Genomic DNA, 19,612 nt, shown 5'->3' on the forward strand with positions numbered 1-19,612 from the left:
TCCCCTTTTGACCTCCTTCTTTTCCGCAGCAACCAGTGATCCGGGTCAACAGCATCAATGTAACAGTATAGCTTCCGCCCCCCTCCTCGCCCCAACCTGGGACCCTCTGCACACATCAACCACAGTTACTCACGAAGCATCGTTACCCATCGCGCCACAAAAGCCGCAGCCCTTGCAGAGCAAGGGGAACCACTACTTCAAGGTCTCAGAGCAAGTGACGTAACCGATTGAAACGCTATTAGCGCGCACCACCGCTAACTTGCTACCAATTCTACATCGGTTACATTAGTGCCATGTACAAACAGGGCTTTTGCTCTACATAGATTTGCAAAGATCTGAACTTCTCAGTCAGTGTAATTTGCAGCAGCAAAAATAACTCCAATTCATTATTTTCACTTCTATTTTAATCAGTCTATAAAATCGGTTCTAACTACGGCATTAAAAGCAATAGTACAAAGGCCATGTAATAACTCTTCCAGACATATCACAAAATCCAGATTTATCCTATAGTTTAAAAAGTACAAACATCTTTATACAAAACAGAAAAACAAGATAGTACTGCACAATCTCTATTCTTTTATCTTCAAAGTACAAAGGTAGCAATCTCCATTTGCTAGACAGAAATAATTAGGCAAAATAAATTAAGACCTTTTGTTAAGCATTATTCCTTTAAATTATAGTACATAAATAAGGATGAACTATACATAGTTAAATAAGCCATAGCGTGCATTTCCCTAAAAACACAAAACAGCTCGATGGAAAACAAAAATGTTGTTATTCACCATGTGGTGCTGAATAGTTGCTTGAAAAATAAATAAGGTCATTTCCATGGTCACCTTTTGCCTTATTGGACTTTTTACATGGACAAGCAAGACAGGTAACTTATATACAGTACATTGAAAATATACATTAAATAATTCAAGAGGTTTAACCTCTTGAATTACTAAATGTATACATGTGGATTTGAAATATAATTTTCCTTTTTTGGCAGGATGAACTCTAATAACATACATAGAAACTTTGACCTCATACATTCTGAGACACAGACCTCGCATGACGTCATGCGTACACTCACACGCGCTTTAGGTAACACACACATTACAACTAATGGCTGATTACTATGGCTCCTGAGGAGAGGTTTCCTCTAGGTACAGATCAAGGATCAGCTTCCCATCCCACAATCATAACGGTTACCATTAGTAGGGAAATGCAAAAGTGACCCTAGGGGCAACTTCACCCTGCACCATTACGACCCAGTAACACCAATCTGGAGACCGACAGACTGAATGGCTGAGTAACTGACTGGCTGATTATCCCTTCCCTTTCTCCCAGACAGTCCAGTTGTTTACTGATGTGACATCTACATGTAGTAGGACTCTGAACAGATGTAGGGTTAGGTTAGCTGTACAGGTGGAGTTTCTGCATGTAGTAGGACTCTGAACAGATGTAGGGTTAGGTTAGCTGTACAGGTGGATTTTCTGCATGTAGTAGGACTCTGAACAGATGTAGGGTTAGGTTAGCTGTACAGGTGGATTTTCTGCATGTAGTAGGACTCTGAACAGATGTAGGGTTAGGCTAGCTGTACAGGTGGAGTTTCTGCATGTAGTAGGACTCTGAACAGATGTAGGGTTAGGTTAGCTGTACAGGTGGAGTTTCTACATGACATCTGTTTTCCTGAGTCAACAAAGACAAGGTGGAGCAAGGAGAAGCAGAGACTGATAAAACACAGTAAAAGACAGAGGAGGCAGTATGATAAGGATGGAGAGAAGAGAGTGATAGAACAGCAGACATTGAGTATTCCAATGAACCTAAAACCCTCCTCCCTACACCATATAGCCAATCCTACTGTTTTTCTAGTTGACAAGAGTAGAAAAATAAAGACTAAGACAATAAAAACCCTTTGAAAATCATTAGAACTAAATCACACTCTCCCTTTAAGCCCCTCCCATCTCAATTTAAGCCCCTCCCATCTCCATTTAAGCCCCTCCCATCGCTTCACTTCTCAATGAGGCCCGCCTCCTTGATCTTAGTGTAGAAGACCTTCTCTAGCAGGTTGGCACACTTGTAGTACTGGCTCTCTGGAGGGTTGTACTCTCGACAGTTGGTGAAGATGCGCTGCATGTCGGCCATGAAGAGCTTCCGCGTGGTGTAGTACCTGCTCTTCAGACGCTCCGACATTGTCTTCAGGTCTGGAGATAATCACACAATACAACATCAACATGAATCTTGACTAACCTCTAGTCAAAATGATCAAATGAAACCAAACCAAACTCTGATGTGATTAACCAAAAACACACTATGACCACACTCACCATTACATGTTGGTCTATGACTAAGGTAACTATGCTCAATTCAATTACCCATATTTGTTTTCTTACAAATGATGTACTGCTATATTCCTTCCCCTGAAGAGTTGACCCAGGCACAGATGTGTTCCATATGTAGTGCCATACATACCCATGGGGAAGCGGATGACTTGGTAGTAACCAGGAGCCTCAGTCTTCTTCACTGGTTCCATGAACGGCCAGGCATTCTGGTGACTCTATAACACATAACACATAGTGAGAAACCTGTGTGTGTGCGTGCGCACGTTGGTGCATGCGAGTTATGTGCATGTGTGCGTGCCCCTCACCTTAACGTGTTGTAAGATGGTCTTCAGTGTGCTGTACAGCTGATCTGGATCCTTCAGCTCCTTCCTGGGATCACAACAGGAAGTTATCACCTAATTTCCTGTCAGAGTTATCATAATGATAGCAGTGGTAGCTCACTAGTAAAGCCTTCGGACGAGACCCTCAAATCCTATTTTTTTCTGTTTACTGAAATGCTATGCACAATAGATGAGAATAGGTTATAGCTGTATGAGAATAAGGAACTGAAAGACGCACCCTTTTCCCACCGGTTTCCATCCAGTTTCTCCTGGTGACAAAGAGGAGCTGAGTTAAATTAGAGACACTGTCCACACACTTCCTTCCTACCCCACTTCACTGCTACCTCTCTTTAGATTTGCCTTTGAACCTTTGCTGAAGGTAGACTAATTAGGCATATAATGACAGGGGGAGAAACTCAACGTATTCCAGGAATGCTCTCAATGGGAATCTGCCGAACTCCTTCCTTAAAACAGGAAAGTCCTGGGTAGACCTTTCTGATCTGAGCCTGCTTCCTCTCTATCAGTTTCTTTATGATCTGAGAGAGAGAGAAAGACAGAAAGAGAGAGACAGAAAATAGAGGTAACTCATTTTATTATACAGATAGACACGTTTGTAGGCACACACGCACACACACACACCTCCTTCTGTTTCTTGATGATGACGGAGAACTCGGTGTAAGGGATGCTGGGGTTGAGCTCACAGCCCATCAGCGTCGCTCCCTCATAATCTTTGATGTAGCCCAGATACTTGGCCTTGGGAACCTTGATGTCTTTAGAGAAGCCCTGATACACAGACAGACAGAGAGAGAGACACACACAGAGACAGACAGACAGACAGACAGACAGACAGACAGACAGACAGACAGACAGACAGACAGACAGACAGACAGACAGACAGACAGACAGAGACAGACAGACACAGACAGATACAGACAGAGAGAGAGAGACAGACAGACAGACAGAGACACAGAAAGAGACAGACAGAGACACAGAGACACAGAGAGAGACAGAGAGACAGACACATACAGACAGAGAGAGACACACAGACAGAGAGAGACACACAGAGCGAGACAGAGCTGTAAGAGAGGTCCATTTCACAAAGACACCCAGTTTATTGATGTTTCCCTATGCTGGATTCTGGGTACTAACTCCTAAACTTGGGGTAGGGCTAATTATCAGGTATCCTATTGAAATAGAGTGCTTAGGTTTAGAGGGTCTACACCAGAAGTTAATGGTTACCTGTAAGAGGAAGGTATATGGTGGGTGCAATTAAGCTTGGAATGTGCTGAGTGTAGGGAAAGCGATCACATGTAGCAGGCATCGATAAGATGAGTGAGCACTTTGGGGTAGAGGTCAGGTCAGATGAAGTGAGGAAGAACAGATATCACTAAGGTTCTGTCTAGCAACAGAGATGCATTGGCTGTTCAGATGTGTAGGTGGAAAGGTTAAATATCAGTGCTTGTGTTAAATGTTGTTGTCTAATGCAGCTGTATTGACCCCCTGGGAAGAATAAACTTGGTTAAGCTTTCATAGTGTCCGTCGAGTTTTATACTCTGAGAATTAGAACCTAACATCTAACATAACAAGATAACCAATAATGCCATTTGCTGATCTTTTTAAGCAGCCAATCATGTACTGACCTGCTTTTTGAAGTAGCCAATGGCGTACTCGTCTGCGTAGGTGAGGAAGTTAAGGATGTCGTGCTTGATGTGATATTCTTTCAGGTGGTTCATCAGGTGAGTGCCATACCCCTGGAAACGGTAGGTAGGGGTCAAAGGTAAAAACTTAGCAATCAAGAAGAATGAGGTACATCCGTAAAGACCAACAGAAATTTGACTAGAAGGGGAACCGTAGCCTGGTCCCAGAACTGTTTGTTTGTGTATAGCGAAGTCCTATGGTCACTGTCATGTGGAACATTAACATAGGAGTTGGAAAGACAGTACAAACAGATCTGGGACCAGGCTAAAAGAGCTGCAGTCTCGTACCTTGACCTGCTCGTTGGAGGTGACGGCACAGAACACGATCTCTGTGAAACCCTGTGAGGGAAACATCCGAAAACAGATTCCTCCAATCACACGGCCATCTTTGATCAGCGACAGCGTCTTGTGCTTCCTGTTTGGAGAGGAAATAAATAGTTCCCTTTTTCTTATTCACTTCAATGATAATGTCATCGCAACAACTCATACTACGGCCAGGTTCAATGGTTGCCATAACATAAAGGGGTCAAACATACTTGTAATGTAACATATCTATTTCTGTATCAAATATTATAAACCAAATAATTACATTTTGTTTACAACTGTAGAGCAACTTCATATAAAGCAGTGGTCACTAACCGGTTGATCTCTAAACCATTCCTAGTTGATCACTACACATTTCTTAATAAACAACAACTATAAAGCCTTGCATTCCTATTTTTTCTATATTCGTTTTGCGCTGTTGTCAGAAGGTGCAGTTGATTCATCAGCCCTAGCGCTCAGAAGGGAAAGTGTTCCCATTTTGAACCATTTCATGTCTCTGAAGGTAGAACTCTGCCTGCCCGGCAGGCACAGAGAGCAAATCAAGTGCACTTATAGGCCTATCGCTAGACAATCAGATAGTTTAGATCACTGGGTAGACTGAGCCATAGACTGTAAAAAGAAGCCTCGACCGCACAGCAAAGTTGAAACTGAGATTTCAAAACTTTTAAAACCTGACTTGAGAGAGACTCAACGAACACAGCAAAGAGTAAGTTCATGTTTAAGTTGTTATTCACCACTGTCAACACTTTGTTCAATACTTTGAAAAGACATCAAATGTGCGTTCTTCCTACTTCCACTCACCTTTACAACCAGCACTGCCGCTGTATGAATGACTATAGCAAAGTGTTCCCATAAGCTTGTGTGGTTATTATTAGCTGCTTGTGTCTTTTTTAATATCAAGGAATATTTCCCTTTCTCTGGTCATAGGAGTATCAACATGAATTGGTGCATGAGGCAGAAATAATGCAGTGTGACATTCGCCATCAGCTGGAAGACTGAGGGAGGGAGAGGGATTCAGGTGAGAGGCAGCCTCACCTCTGCTCCCTCTCTCCCCTCAGACTGACCATCAGATGCAGGCCATCAGGCCAGTAAAGAAAATGAAGCAAATGATTATGCTCACTCAGCTGTGCCTCAACTAATACAACACATTATCTATTACCAGTGTGATCATATACCTACATGTTTTAAATATAATTTCAAAATGGTCTGAGAACAACCACATTGGCAGGGAAATTCAAGCATAGTCAATATACAGTGATAATGTATTGGGCCTGTATCCTTCTGCACAAACGTCATTGCTACAGAACTGTTTTTGATTGGTTAATGTTGCATTGGCATCAGTCATGTTTAAAACATTCTGAGCAGTAGAGCTCAGCTTGCATTTTGAGTCAGAAAGTGATCTCCTCTCAGAAAAGGTTGATGACCCCTGATATAAATATTTTCTTTCTGTGCTACAAAGTTGGGACAATTTCTCTCTTTGGGGGCAACAGGGTCCATCTCTACCGTAACACTCACGGGTCGAAGACGAGGCGTGTGATATACTCTTTGGGCATGCGAGGCAGCTGGTGGGAGAAGACGTTCTGGAGGCCCACCAACCACATCAGGATCCTTTTGTTGGGCTTCTGGTTGAGGGAGTTCCCGATGACGTGGAACTCTATCACCCCCCTTCTCTCCTCCAGGCGTGCCGCCTCATCACGGGCTGAGTGGGCCGACAGCAGGCTGGTCTGGGGGGTAGGGGATGACGTCAGCCTTACTCATCATCATCAAGTCCTATTAGAGTACTCATTTTGATTTAGCAGTGTTCCATCAGCAGCAGCAGTAGCTTCAACATCATCATCAACCTCTATAATACTGTCTCTAAAACAATGACTTACAGGGGTGGGCAATCATAATCAGATATCCATGCACTAACTGATTTTTAACTGAGATGGAATAGAGTGTAACAGGCTGACAACACCGCACGCGACACGAGCGTTGCAAAATCAATTTTGAAATCTATGTTATTCATTTATTGCACACACACCACTCGCGACCGTCTGCATTGCCAAGGGCTAAAATAGAAGTCCTTTCTATTTCTGACGCAGATCGCGCTGCAAGTCCTGCCTCTCCCATCTCCTCATTGGTTATACCCACGTGGGTGACTGAAAGACGAACGAGGTCAGTGGCGGTAATGCACCTAATTTATGAAAGTTGCCAATCGCAATATAAAGTCAAGAGAAGAACGAGCCTGGAAGGAAGAGAGATGACTAGAAACGATTCGGTTGACCGTTTTATGTGTGGATTAATTGACGGAGTAGAGGACCTTGTGCATTTCAGGTAAAATAACAACTCAATGTTTATATTCCAGGACAAATTAGCTAGCAACAACAAGCTAGCTAAATAGGACAAATTAGCTAGCAAGTGCAAGCTAACGAGCTAAATTGCCATACATGTTTAATGCTTTTGACCTGTCCCCAAATTAATATAATTGGTTCAGAGTTTGTTTTGATATTTTAACCTGCGTGTCATGATCGCATTTGGTGTAGGGGGACAAAATAAATGTATGCACGATGGCGCACACGCGCAGCCGGTTTGGGTTCCGTGTTAAGCTCTGGAATTATTGATGACTATATGTTGGACTGACTGAGCGTTTGATGATACCTCTGGTCCCAGCATGGAGGTCGGGTCAGTAATGGTTGCCATGACTTCGTTGATGAGTTCCATTGGGATGTCGCCGACGATCCTGAGCTTCTTAGTCTCATCATGGGAGATGGGCTCCGATGGCTTCCGCTTCTGCCCACCTACACAGGTAGATCATATGTCAAGTTTTTACCCTTATTTTACCAGGTAAGTTGACTGAGAACACATTCTCATTTACAGCAACAACCTGGGGAATCGTCTCAGGGGAGAGGAGGAGGAATGAATGAGCCGAATGGTTAAGATTATAATTTCTGGTGGGTAAATTGATCCTAGATCTGTGTCTAGAGCCTGTTGTGTTTACCTGGGCTGGGTTCCAGAGCAGAGGCTGTCTTCCTGGCAGGACTGACACTGCCACAGCTAGATGGGTCCACTGATACTGGGCTGGTGCTGTAGTACAGAGGCCTGGCCACCGGGGGCGCACTGATCACTGTCATTATACACAGGTGAGACCATCAGATTAATTTAACAGTGGAGAGAAGCACTCATATCAATCACATCACATCTTTCAAAGAGAGAGCATCACAAGTTATGGGCTAAACAAGGAAGTGAGTTACAAAAATAATATAATCGCTGTGCAGGGTTGCCAGGTCTAGCTAGAATTTCCAGCCCAATGACCACTCAAAACCCACCCAAATGGCCTGAAAACTAGCCCATTTAAAAAAAAAAGAGAAGTTGCCATATTTATACAATAAACCCTTTTTCCATAACGTTATCAAGGCAATTAAGAAGGAATATCGTAGTAATTTGTAACAACGTTAGAAGCAAAATGAGATTTTCCTCAAAATAATAATTATTGCGAACTATGACATGACGTACTGAAGGAATTTGAATCTTTTGGAAGAGAAAATGTAATTTGCTCTTATTAAATTTGCCTTATCCTTTTTCTTCAATGATGTTGATTTAACTTGTTTGACTGCTATGATTAAGCAATAAGACACAAGGGGGGGATGGCCAATATACAGTACCACGGCTAAGGACTGTTCTTAAGCATGACGTAACAGGGGGGGTGCCTGGATACGGTCATTAGCCGTGGTATATTGGCCATATACAACAAACCCCGGGGTGCCTTTTTGCCATCATAAACTGTTTGCCAATGTAATTAGTACAGTAAAAAAATGGTATATGGTCTGATATAAGGGTCCTGTGTGGCTCAGTCGGTAGAGCATCGGTAGAGCATGGCGCTTGCAACGCCAAGCGTCGTGGGTTCGATTCCCACTGGGGCCACCCATATGCAAAAGTAGTGGCCCCAGCCGACTTGTAAGTCGCTTTGGACAAAAGCGTCTGCTAAATGGGATATATATATATACCACGGCTTTCAGCCAATCAGCATTCAGGGCTTGAACCAGGTTTATAATTGCATATATATCCCCTTTGCACATGTGCATAACTATGCAAGAGAGTTTGAGTGATAAAACTTGGACATCTCGAAATCTCTGAGCAAGAAACTTTGACGAACATAAAAAACTAATGTCATGCTATTTTCTGGCAATTGTGCTGTTATTATGTGCTAGATGTTAAAACTACAAACAGTTAAATGGCCCATTTTCAAGATTGACTTGTCATTTCAATAGGCTACAGACTAACATCTGGGTTTAGAATTGTACTTAAATTTCGCCATGGTTTGCTTAGATAGATGCAGGTAGCCTATAGCCCCTGATAGGCCAACATCTCATTTCAGGATAATCTACTGTAGCCTAGACAAGATGTAGGCAAGATGTAAACTGAACAATTTAGCAGCTTAACAAATGAACAGACTCATTTATTCAACATGAATAGCTTGGTGATTTCCAGGTAAGAAATGCTTGTGTTTCCCAACAGCCTGCTGGAATAGGCTACTGAGGATGAGATCGTCATTTCAATCACTGAATTGATCACCCGTTTGGCCCTCCCCACCAGAAACAGCCTGCTGGAATAGGCTACTGAGGATGAGATCGTCATTTCAATCACTGAATTGATCACCCGTTTGGCCCTCCCCACCAGAAACAGCCTGCTGGAATAGGCTACTGAGGATGAGATCGTCATTTCATTCACTGAATTGATCACCCGTTTGGCCCTCCCCACCAGAAACAGCCTGCTGGAATAGGCTACTGAGGATGAGATCGTCATTTCAATCACTGAATTGATCACCCGTTTGGCCCTCCCCACCAGAAACAGCCTGCTGGAATAGGCTACTGAGGATGAGATCGTCATTTCATTCACTGAATTGATCACCGCTTTGGCCCTCCCCACCAGAAACAGCCTGCTGGAATAGGCTACTGAGGATGAGATCGTCATTTCATTCACTGAATTGATCACCGCTTTGGCCCTCCCCACCAGAAACAGCCTGCTGGAATAGGCTACTGAGGATGAGATCGTCATTTCAATCACTGAATTGATCACCGCTTTGGCCCTCCCCACCAGAAACAGCCTGCTGGAATAGGCTACTGAGGATGAGATCGTCATTTCATTCACTGAATTGATCACCGCTTTGGCCCTCCCCACCAGAAACAGCCTGCTGGAATAGGCTACTGAGGATGAGATCGTCATTTCATTCACTGAATTGATCACCGCTTTGGCCCTCCCCACCAGAAACAGCCTGCCTTACTGTCAGCAGCAGGTCAGAGAGAACTTTAAGAGAAATGCCATGGCGGCCGTGGTGCTACTTAGAAATAGCCATAAAACACGCAAACGATACATTTTCACCCACAACTTCGTTTTTAAAGTAGCCTGATTTGTCGGTAAAACCACAAATATGGCAACACTGTTGCTGTGATAGAAATGTATGGATTTTCTAATCCAATACAGCTGTAGCAGGCTTGCACCCTCTCCCACCTCAATTTCAACCACACCCCTTTCAAGTCCCACTTTGAGGCAAAATGTTCCCACGCCAGGAGCCTGGGGATGCTGTTAATGGATATTATGCCAAGTTACATGGTCTGTAACCTGATTGGATGTTAGAAATCAGAGTAGGAGGGCCGCGTTGTATGTACATGTGTCCAGGAAACAGCAAACTTCCCGGGGTCCAGGGCCAACTCCTTCTTGACATCTTGGTCCAAGGAGATTAGTATTTGTTCAGTTGGTGACCCCCCAAAAAACTGACACATTTTGGGAAAACTAAAAACAAGCATGCCAAACTAAAGACTCAAAACCAAACAAAAGGCCTCATGGCCACCAAACAAACCAGCAGCCTCACAGCTCTGCCAGCTGGGACAGACTAATAAGAATAATAATCACCCTAAACGCCTGCACCTGATGTGCTTATGAAGGCTTCCAAGCAGAGCCCTGGCCTTGACTCGGTTGGTGCTGCCACCTGGTGATGGGGTGTGGAAGTGTATCCTGGTAGTGCAGGGTTCTTCAACCTTTTGTTGCATAGGGACCCCCTCCCGTGCAAACCGGCGACCCAGGGACACTCATCATATGTTAGCAAAAACAATTAATTCACATGTCTTGTCTTATCATCAGGTGAATGATAATGGTAAGGATAAGTAATAAACATTTTAAAATGAATAGATTTGGTATAGTTTTCTATTTTTTTTACCTCTGCACATTATAATTGGAAGAGGAAGTGTAAAATCTAGCATAACCTATTAGCTAGACATCCAAACACATTTTGGCTAAAGAGAAGCAGTTTAGATGGCTGAACAAAGGTTAGCCATGTGTTGGCAAACATGTATGTCCAAGTCAAAAACTTACCTGCAGACAGCGGCACTTGTCGCAATGGAAGCCTACTGACCGGTAGTTTACTGACCGGTAGTCTACTGACCGGTAGACTAATGACCGGTAGTCTACTGACCGGTTGCCTAATGACCGGTAGACTAATGACCGGTAGTCTACTGACCGGTTGCCTAATGACCGGTAGACTAATGACCGGTAGTCTACTGACCGGTAGACTAATGACCGGTAGACTACTGACCGGTAGTCTATTGACCGGTAGCCTACTGACCGGTAGACTAATGACCGGTAGTCTATTGACCGGTAGCCTACTGACCGGTTGCCTAATGACCGGTAGTCTATTGACCGGTAGACTAATGACCGGTAGTCTACTGACCGGTAGTCTACTGACCGGTAGACTAATGACCGGTAGACTAATGACCGGTAGTCTATTGACCGGTAGACTAATGACCGGTAGTCTACTGACCGGTAGACTACTGACCGGTAGTCTAATGACCGGTAGTCTACTGACCGGTTGCCTAATGACCGGTAGTCTATTGACCGGTAGACTAATGACCGGTAGTCTACTGACCGGTAGTCTACTGACCGGTAGTCTATTGACCGGTAGCCTACTGACCAGTAGTCTACTGACCGGTAGACTAATGACCGGTAGTCTATTGACCGGTAGCCTACTGACCGGTAGTCTACTGACCGGTAGACTAATGACCGGTAGTCTATTGACCGGTAGTCTACTGACCGGTAGTCTACTGACCGGTAGTCTATTGACCGGTAGACTAATGACCGGTAGCCTACTGACCGGTAGCCTACTGACCGGTAGACTACTGACCGGTAGTCTACTGACCGGTAGTCTACTGACCGGTAGACTAATGACCGGTAGTCTATTGACCGGTAGCCTACTGACCGGTAGTCTACTGACCGGTAGACTAATGACCGGTAGACTAATGACCGGTAGTCTACTGACCGGTAGTCTACTGACCGGTAGACTAATGACCGGTAGTCTATTGACCGGTAGCCTACTGACCGGTAGTCTACTGACCGGTAGTCTACTGACCGGTAGTCTATTGACCGGTAGCCTACTGACCGGTAGTCTACTGACCGGTAGACTAATGACCGGTAGTCTATTGACCGGTAGCCTACTGACCGGTAGTCTATTGACCGGTAGTCTATTGACCGGTAGCCTACTGACCGGTAGTCTACTGACCGGTAGACTAATGACCGGTAGTCTATTGACCGGTAGCCTACTGACCGGTAGTCTACTGACCGGTAGTCTATTGACCGGTAGCCTACTGACCGGTAGTCTACTGACCGGTAGACTAATGACCGGTAGTCTATTGACCGGTAGCCTACTGACCGGTAGTCTATTGACCGGTAGCCTACTGACCAGTAGTCTACTGACCGGTAGACTAATGACCGGTAGTCTATTGACCGGTAGCCTACTGACCGGTAGTCTACTGACCGGTAGACTAATGACCGGTAGTCTATTGACCGGTAGACTAATGACCGGTAGTCTATTGACCGGTAGCCTACTGACCGGTAGTCTACTGACCGGTAGACTAATGACCGGTAGTCTATTGACCGGTAGCCTACTGACCGGTAGTCTACTGACCGGTAGACTAATGACATGTAGCCTACTGACCGGTAGCCTACTGACCGGTAGCCTACTGACCGGTTGCCTAATGACCGGTAGTCTATTGACCGGTAGACTAATGACCGGTAGCCTACTGACCGGTAGTCTACTGACCGGTTGCCTAATGACCGGTAGTCTATTGACCGGTAGACTAATGACCGGTAGCCTATTGACCGGTAGTCTACTGACCGGTAGCCTACTGACCGGTAGTCTACTGACCGGTAGTCTATTGACCGGTAGCCTATTGACCGGTAGTCTATTGACCGGTAGTCTACTGACCGGTAGCCTAATGACGGTAGCCTAATGACCGGTAGTCTATTGACCGGTAGCCTAATGACCAGTAGTTTACTGACCGGTAGTCTACTGACCGGTAGTCTACTGACCGGTAGCCTATTGACCGGTAGTCTATTGACCGGTAGTCTACTGACCGGTAGCCTAATGATCGGTAGCCTATTGACTGGTAGCCTATTGACTGGTAGCCTATTGACTGGTAGCCTATTGATCGGTAGCCTATTGACTGGTAGCCTATTGACTGGTAGCCTATTGACTGGTAGCCTATTGATTGGTAGCCTATTGACTGGTAGCCTATTGACTGGTAGCCTATTGACTGGTAGCCTATTGATTGGTAGCCTATTGACTGGTAGCCTATTGACTGGTAGCCTATTGATTGGTAGCCTATTGACTGGTAGCCTATTGATTGGTAGCCTATTGACTGGTAGCCTATTGACTGGTAGCCTAATGATCGGTAGCCTATTGACTGGTAGTCTATTCGTGGGTGCTTTTTCAAAGCATATGTCAGATACTCCAGTGAGTGTAATCTACTCAATATTAGGAGTTGATAAATAAAGTTGAAATCATTCAAAATAATATATTGTCCTATTTTCTACTGTCGGTACACTACCGTTCAAACGTTTGGGGTCACTTAGAAAGCTCCTTATTTTTGAAAGAAAAGCACATTTGTTGTCCATTAAAATAATATAAAATTGATCAGAAATACAAAGTAAACATTGCTTATGTTGTACATGACTATTGGAGCTGGAAACGGCTGATTTTTCATGGAATATCACTCCTGTGTCCCAATGGCACGTTGTGTTAGCTAATCCAATTTTATCATTTTTAAAGGCTAATTGATCATTAGAAAACCCTTTTGCAATTATGTTAGCACAGCTGAAAACTGTTGTTCTGATTAAACAAGCAATAAAACTAGTCTTCTTCAGACTAGTTGAGTATCTGGAGCATCAGCATTGGTGGGATCGATTACAGGCTCAAAATGGCCAGAAACAAATAACTTTCTTGACAAACGTGTCAGTCTATTCTTGTTCTGAGAAATGAACGCTATTCCATGCGAGAAATTGGCAAGAAAATGAAGATCTCTTACAACGCTGTGTATTACTCCCTTCACAGAACAGTGCAAACTGGCTCTAACCAGAATAGAAAGAGGAGTGGGAGGCCCCGGTGCACAAATGAGCAAGAGGACAAGTACATTAGTGTCTAGTTTGAGAAACAGATGCCTCACAAGTTCTCAACTGGCAGCTTCATTGAATAGTACCCGCAAAACACCAGTCTCAACGTCAACAGTGAAGAGGTGACTCCTGGATGCTGGCCTTCTAGGCAGAGTTCCTCTGTCCAGTATCTGTGTTCTTTTGCCCATCTTAATCTTTTCTTTTTATTGGCCAGTCTGAGATATGGCTTTTATTTGCAACTCTGCCTAGAAGGCCAGCATCCCAGAGTCAACTCTTCACTGTTGATGTTTAAACTGGTATCCATTAAAAATCAGCCGTTTCCAGCTACAATAGTCATTTACAACATGAACAATGTCTACACTGTACTTCTGATCAATTTGATGTTATTTTAATGGACCAAAAATGTGAAATGTGATTTCAAAAACAAGGACATTTATAAGTAACCTCTAACTTTTCAATGGTAGTGTATGTAATTCAAAATGTGTTTATTCTGTTGTTGCTAGGGATATTCATAAAAAATATTAAAAATATATATACAGTACCAGTCAAAAGTTTGTACACACCTACTCATTCAAGGGTTTTTCTTTATTTGTACTATTTTCTCAATTGTAGAATAATAGAGAAGTCATCTCAACTTTGAAATAACACATATGGAATCATGTAGTAACCAAAAAGTGTGAAACAAATCAACATTTATTTTAGATTCTTCAAAGAAGCCACCCTTTGTCTTGATGACAGCTTTGCATACTCTTGGTATTCTAGCTCCATGAGGTAGTCACATTGAATGCATTTCAATTAACAGATGTGCCTTGTTAAAAGTGAATTTGTAGAATTTCTTTCCTTCTTAATGCGTTTGAGCCAATCAGTTGTGTTGTGAAAAGGTAGGGGTGGTATACAGAAGATAGCCACCCTATTTGGAAAAATACTAAGTCCATATTATGGCAAGAACAGCTCAAATAAGCGAAGAAAAACAACAGTATATCATTACTTTAAGACATGAAGTCCAGTCAATGCAGAACATTTCAAGAACTGAAAGTTTCTTTTAAGTGCAGTCGCAAAAACCATCAAGCGCTGTGATGAAACTGGCTCTCATGAGGACCGCCACAGGAATGGAAGACCCAGAGTTATCTCTGCTGCAGAGGATAAATTCATTAGAGTTAGCTTCATCTCAGATTGCAAGCCAAATAAATGCTTCACAGAGTTCAAGTAACAGACACATCTGTGACAACCCTCCCACTCTGTCTGCCAAATTCTTTCTCTTTGCTCTTGTTTTCCTTAATAGGAAGTCGGTGGGCGGAGCCGGGAGTGTGGTCAGAGAAATGGGACACACCTGGGCTCGAGTGTGTCCCAGGATAAATGCAGCTTTTCCCCATTCATTGGGGAGACTCTCTCCATGCAGACACTGATAGATTTTGGTTGTGGATTTGTTTGTGGCTGTTTTTGTTTGTTTGCGTAGGCACCTTTCAACACCCTTCATTATCACATTTATGCACACAACCACTCATTTACACTACTGATTACTGACTATACACACACACCATTGTTAATTGTATTTTAGCTTACTTTATTTAATAAATATATTTTGTTATTCCTTATCTCCACATCGTCTCCCTTTTTGTTAAGGGGTTTGAGCCTGTTCGTGACACATCTCAACATCGACTGTTCAGATGAGACTGCATGAATCAGGCCTTCATGGTCGAATTACTGAAAAGAAACCACTACTAAAAGACACCAATAAGACGAGACTTGATTGGGCCAAGAAAAATGAGCAATGGACATTAGACTGTTGAAAATCTGTCCTTCGGCCTGATGAGTCAAAATGTGAGTTTTTTGGTTCCAACCGCTGTGAGACGTGAACGGATGATCTCCGCATGTGTGGTTCCCACCGTGAAGCATGGAGGTGGTGTGTGGGTGCTGCAGTGATACGCCATTACATATTTATTTGCGCTTAGCGGGACTATCATTTGTTTTTCCACAGGACAATGACCCAACACACCTCCAGGCTGTGTAAGGGCTATTTGAGCAAGGAGTGTGATGGAGTGCTGAATCAGATGACCTGGCCTCCACAATCACCTGACCTTGACCCAAATGAGATGGTTTGTGATGATTTAGAATGAAGAAAAAGTAGCCAACAAATGCTCAGCATTTGTGGGAACTCCTTCAAGACTGTTGGAAAAGCAGTCCAGGTGAAGCTGGTTGAGAGAATTTCAAGAGTGTGCAAAGCTGTCGTCAAGGCAAAGGGTGGCTACTTTGAAGAATATAAAATCTATTTTGATTTGTTTAACACTTTTTTGGATACTTTATGATTCCATGTGTGTTATGTCATAGTTTTAATCCATTCACTAGTATTCTACAATGTAGAAAATAGTCAAAATAAAGAAAAACCCTTGAATGACTAAGTGTGTCCAAACTTTAAACTGGTACTGTATATTTTCATGGACCCCCTGCAGAGCCCCCCGGTTGTAAATACCCCTGTGCTAGTGTGTTGCCTAATTGTGTGTTAACATTAAACTACCCCCCATATCATATCACTGCTACAGTTCAAGGGTCAGTTGTGTTTACCTGTATGGATGGGGATCTGTCCTCCTGTGGATCCAACCAGGAAGTCTTCGCTCCAGATGGGAGAGCTGTGACTGTACACTTCCTCCTCCAACATGGACAGGAATCTACAGCACACAGATGTCTTCATCACACCTACTGTTGACAGAGACTAGGAATCCTCCTCTACCTCGTGTCTGTGTGTGCACGATGCGCATGTATGCCCTCAGTGTGTCTCTTACTTGGGGAAGTGTGTAAGGATGAGAGTGCGTTTCTCCGGGGGTAACGTATCCTTCTCCTGCCTGGCCTGCTCTAGCAGCTGTTTCCTCATCACAGTGAAGACTGAGCCCAGCAGAGTCCGACCGAAGATTTGGGTCATTTCGTACCGCGGTAGACTGTCACAGAACTGGGGGACATTGCAGTAGCACAGCCATCTGGGGGGAAAAAAATACACCACAAAAATATGGGCTTGATTATGGGTTATAATGTTGATACAATTTGAATGAAATGTGTGCATCATCTATTGGTATGAAGAGGTTTTCATCGGCTCTAGGAGGACAATGTATCTGTTGGTACCAAGGTTCAAGTTACGGGTGTACTGGGCACTAAACACACCAAAGCTACAGTAATCGATGTTTAAGTGGTTGCGAAATGAAGGTGGGCACATCATCAAAGTGTGCCTGCCAGCAGTTGCAATTGAATCATCAAAAGGTGCCTGCTACCTGGTGTAGTTGACTTTGTACCCGGCAGCATCATCAGCAGGCGCCCGCTGTCGTCTCTGTGAGGGCGTCTCCAGCTGCCAGTAGTTGATCTGGTTGAGGAACATCTTGGCCAGCTCCACAATGGTCTGACGCTCCTTGGAGGGAAGATGGCTGAACTTGTACTGGACAAAGTTATTCACCCCCTGTTGAAGACACAGAGATCATGTAAACAACATATAATGTCTACATCTTGTGGAAGTCTGATCTAAATGTGTCACTTTTCCTCAGAGTGTGTGTGCACTTGCCTGTTCGATGCTGGGTTTCTCAAAGGGAGGACTTTCCTGCGCCTCCACCACAGGTTTGCCCATCTGTAGGATGCATTTCCTCAAAAGCTGAAGGAGAAAGAAGAAATTGTGAAACCGATGCACTGAAAGTAATGTGTTGTAGACATGTTGAGCTGTGGCCTACCTTGAAGAGGGAGAAGTAGACTTGTTTGGTGTCAGCATCCTCTTCTTTGTGAACACATGTGTACAGGTACTCCACATCTAGGACTATACCCAGAAGCCTGTTCATCTCCTCCTCTGAGACGTTCTCTAGGTGGGTTACATGGTCACCTGAGAGGGAGAGAAAGAGTCAGAGAGGGAGAGAGAGAGAGAGAGGACAGACTTTATTTTGTTTCTCTGACTAATGTACCTCTGAAAACCTGCTTTATTACCTGGCTTCTCTAGAACATTACATCTGCCTGTACCATCTACCCCTAGTCTTACCCAGTGTGTGGGAACAACTGCGGCAGGGCTCCAGCAGGTTGACAGTGTTGGGCTGCTGGTCCGTACGGGGCGGCGTGGGAGGGGGGTTTTGGCTCTTCCAGCCGTTACACTTACAGGCCCCCTCAGCCTACAGCAAAGGGTCACAAGGATTATAAAGCCACATAAGCACACAGACATGCTATTACATGTTTATAAACCTGTTTAATTCTCTATGTCATAAGTTGACAAGTGATGGACAGCTTGGTAAACAAGTGGCATACTAGCGCTAACTTTGCTGCTGATATCTACTTGATTGAAGAAAATGTACTTACTATGACTGAGATATGTGGTTGTCTCACCGAGCTATCTTAAAGGGAAAATCTACTCAAAACTATAATTTAGTAGTTTTTGAGTGGATTTTCCCTTTAAGATGAATGCACTACCTGTAAGTCGGTCTGGATAAGAGCCTCTGCTAAAGATAAATTACTAAAACATATATGTAAAACGCATTGCTAAATCCGCGCCTGGTGGGACAGCCCTCTTACTACAAGTGCTACATATCTGTTATTATTTTCAGCTGGAGCTGCGCACAGGAACATGCGCCGATGAACAACAACAAACTCCGCCCCCCAACAGCTGTCACCCTGTCAAAACAAAGACCTCTCTCCTTGCAGATGTTATATAAACGCAATAAATACTTAATAGTTTACAACGCCGCGCCACGCTGACAGACAGAAAAAACACTGTCACTTTTCCAGAAGGGTGAATTACACTCCTCACACTCCCCAAGCTTGGAGTCATTCAGGCTATGCACCACCACGCAAAACCTGAATTTGTCAAAGCGCAACAGAATGTTTAAATCTACTCTCCCGCCTAGAAAGAAACATTGTAATAGTAAATATGGGAGCGCCAGACTGAACATGTTGCCGTTTTTGGTCCTGATATTATTTTCCAAAAGGACCATAAATAGAGAATGAGGGATATGAAAAAATATATATATTGTGCGGCAATGGCTTCCTTTACTGCGCTTGAATTATAGCAGCACTGCAAACCAACAAGCATTAGAAGCACAATCCATTTGCAAAACATTGAAACATTTATAATAATTTCTAAATAATTTAATAATGGACGACATACTACCTTGCAGGAGGAATACACTCCGAGCTTCTCCAGTTTCTTAGGGCGCGGGGAGGAGCGGAGCTGCGCCTTCTTCGCCGCGATTCGTGCCGATCCTACCGTGGCGCCCGAACCCTCCGTTCCCCCGGCTCCCGGAGCCGCAGGAGCCGATCCCGCCGCACCGATGGCCGGGGAGCCCTGCTGAACACCTGCGCCCTCGGACATCCTCGATACCGAGACCGAACGCGATCCCCGACCCTGGAGCTAAAACGTTAAAATGTCTCGTTCTCTATTACACTACGCTTGAATCAGACATGGCGCTCATCCCTACTTTTTTTATTTGTCATTGTAGGTCCGTTTTTTCTCCACTAGGGGTGACAAAAATTGGTATTCCAGTAGGCTATGAATCAGGGGAGAGGTCAC

The 19,612-nt window shown here is 44.0% G+C and overlaps 1 protein-coding gene across 2 annotated transcripts; it reads right to left on the bottom strand.

The window, feature by feature from the left end:
* Nucleotides 1-386: 386 nt before the first annotated feature.
* On the bottom strand, nt 387-19,540 carry LOC135551848 (histone acetyltransferase KAT2B). Of its 2 annotated transcripts, none has more exons than XM_064983105.1 (18): nt 19,214-19,540; nt 18,095-18,221; nt 17,796-17,941; nt 17,633-17,719; nt 17,349-17,530; nt 16,869-17,060; nt 16,651-16,754; nt 7,649-7,774; nt 7,309-7,448; nt 6,184-6,392; nt 4,633-4,759; nt 4,288-4,398; nt 3,287-3,430; nt 3,069-3,183; nt 2,886-2,913; nt 2,633-2,696; nt 2,458-2,542; nt 387-2,189 (listed from the first exon to the last, which is right to left on the bottom strand). In XM_064983105.1, exons 1-18 carry the CDS (start codon nt 19,412-19,414, stop codon nt 1,996-1,998), a joined length of 2,382 nt encoding a protein of 793 aa, XP_064839177.1. In that variant the 5' UTR covers nt 19,415-19,540; the 3' UTR covers nt 387-1,995. The 2 variants fall into 2 exon arrangements, with proteins under 2 accessions (XP_064839177.1, XP_064839176.1); XM_064983104.1 differs by having other exon boundaries at nt 2,886-2,916.
* Between the last annotated feature and the right edge of the window lie 72 nt (nt 19,541-19,612).

The sequence above is a fragment of the Oncorhynchus masou genome, chromosome 13 (assembly GCF_036934945.1).
Source record: "Oncorhynchus masou masou isolate Uvic2021 chromosome 13, UVic_Omas_1.1, whole genome shotgun sequence".
Classification (NCBI taxonomy): Eukaryota; Metazoa; Chordata; class Actinopteri; order Salmoniformes; family Salmonidae; genus Oncorhynchus; species Oncorhynchus masou.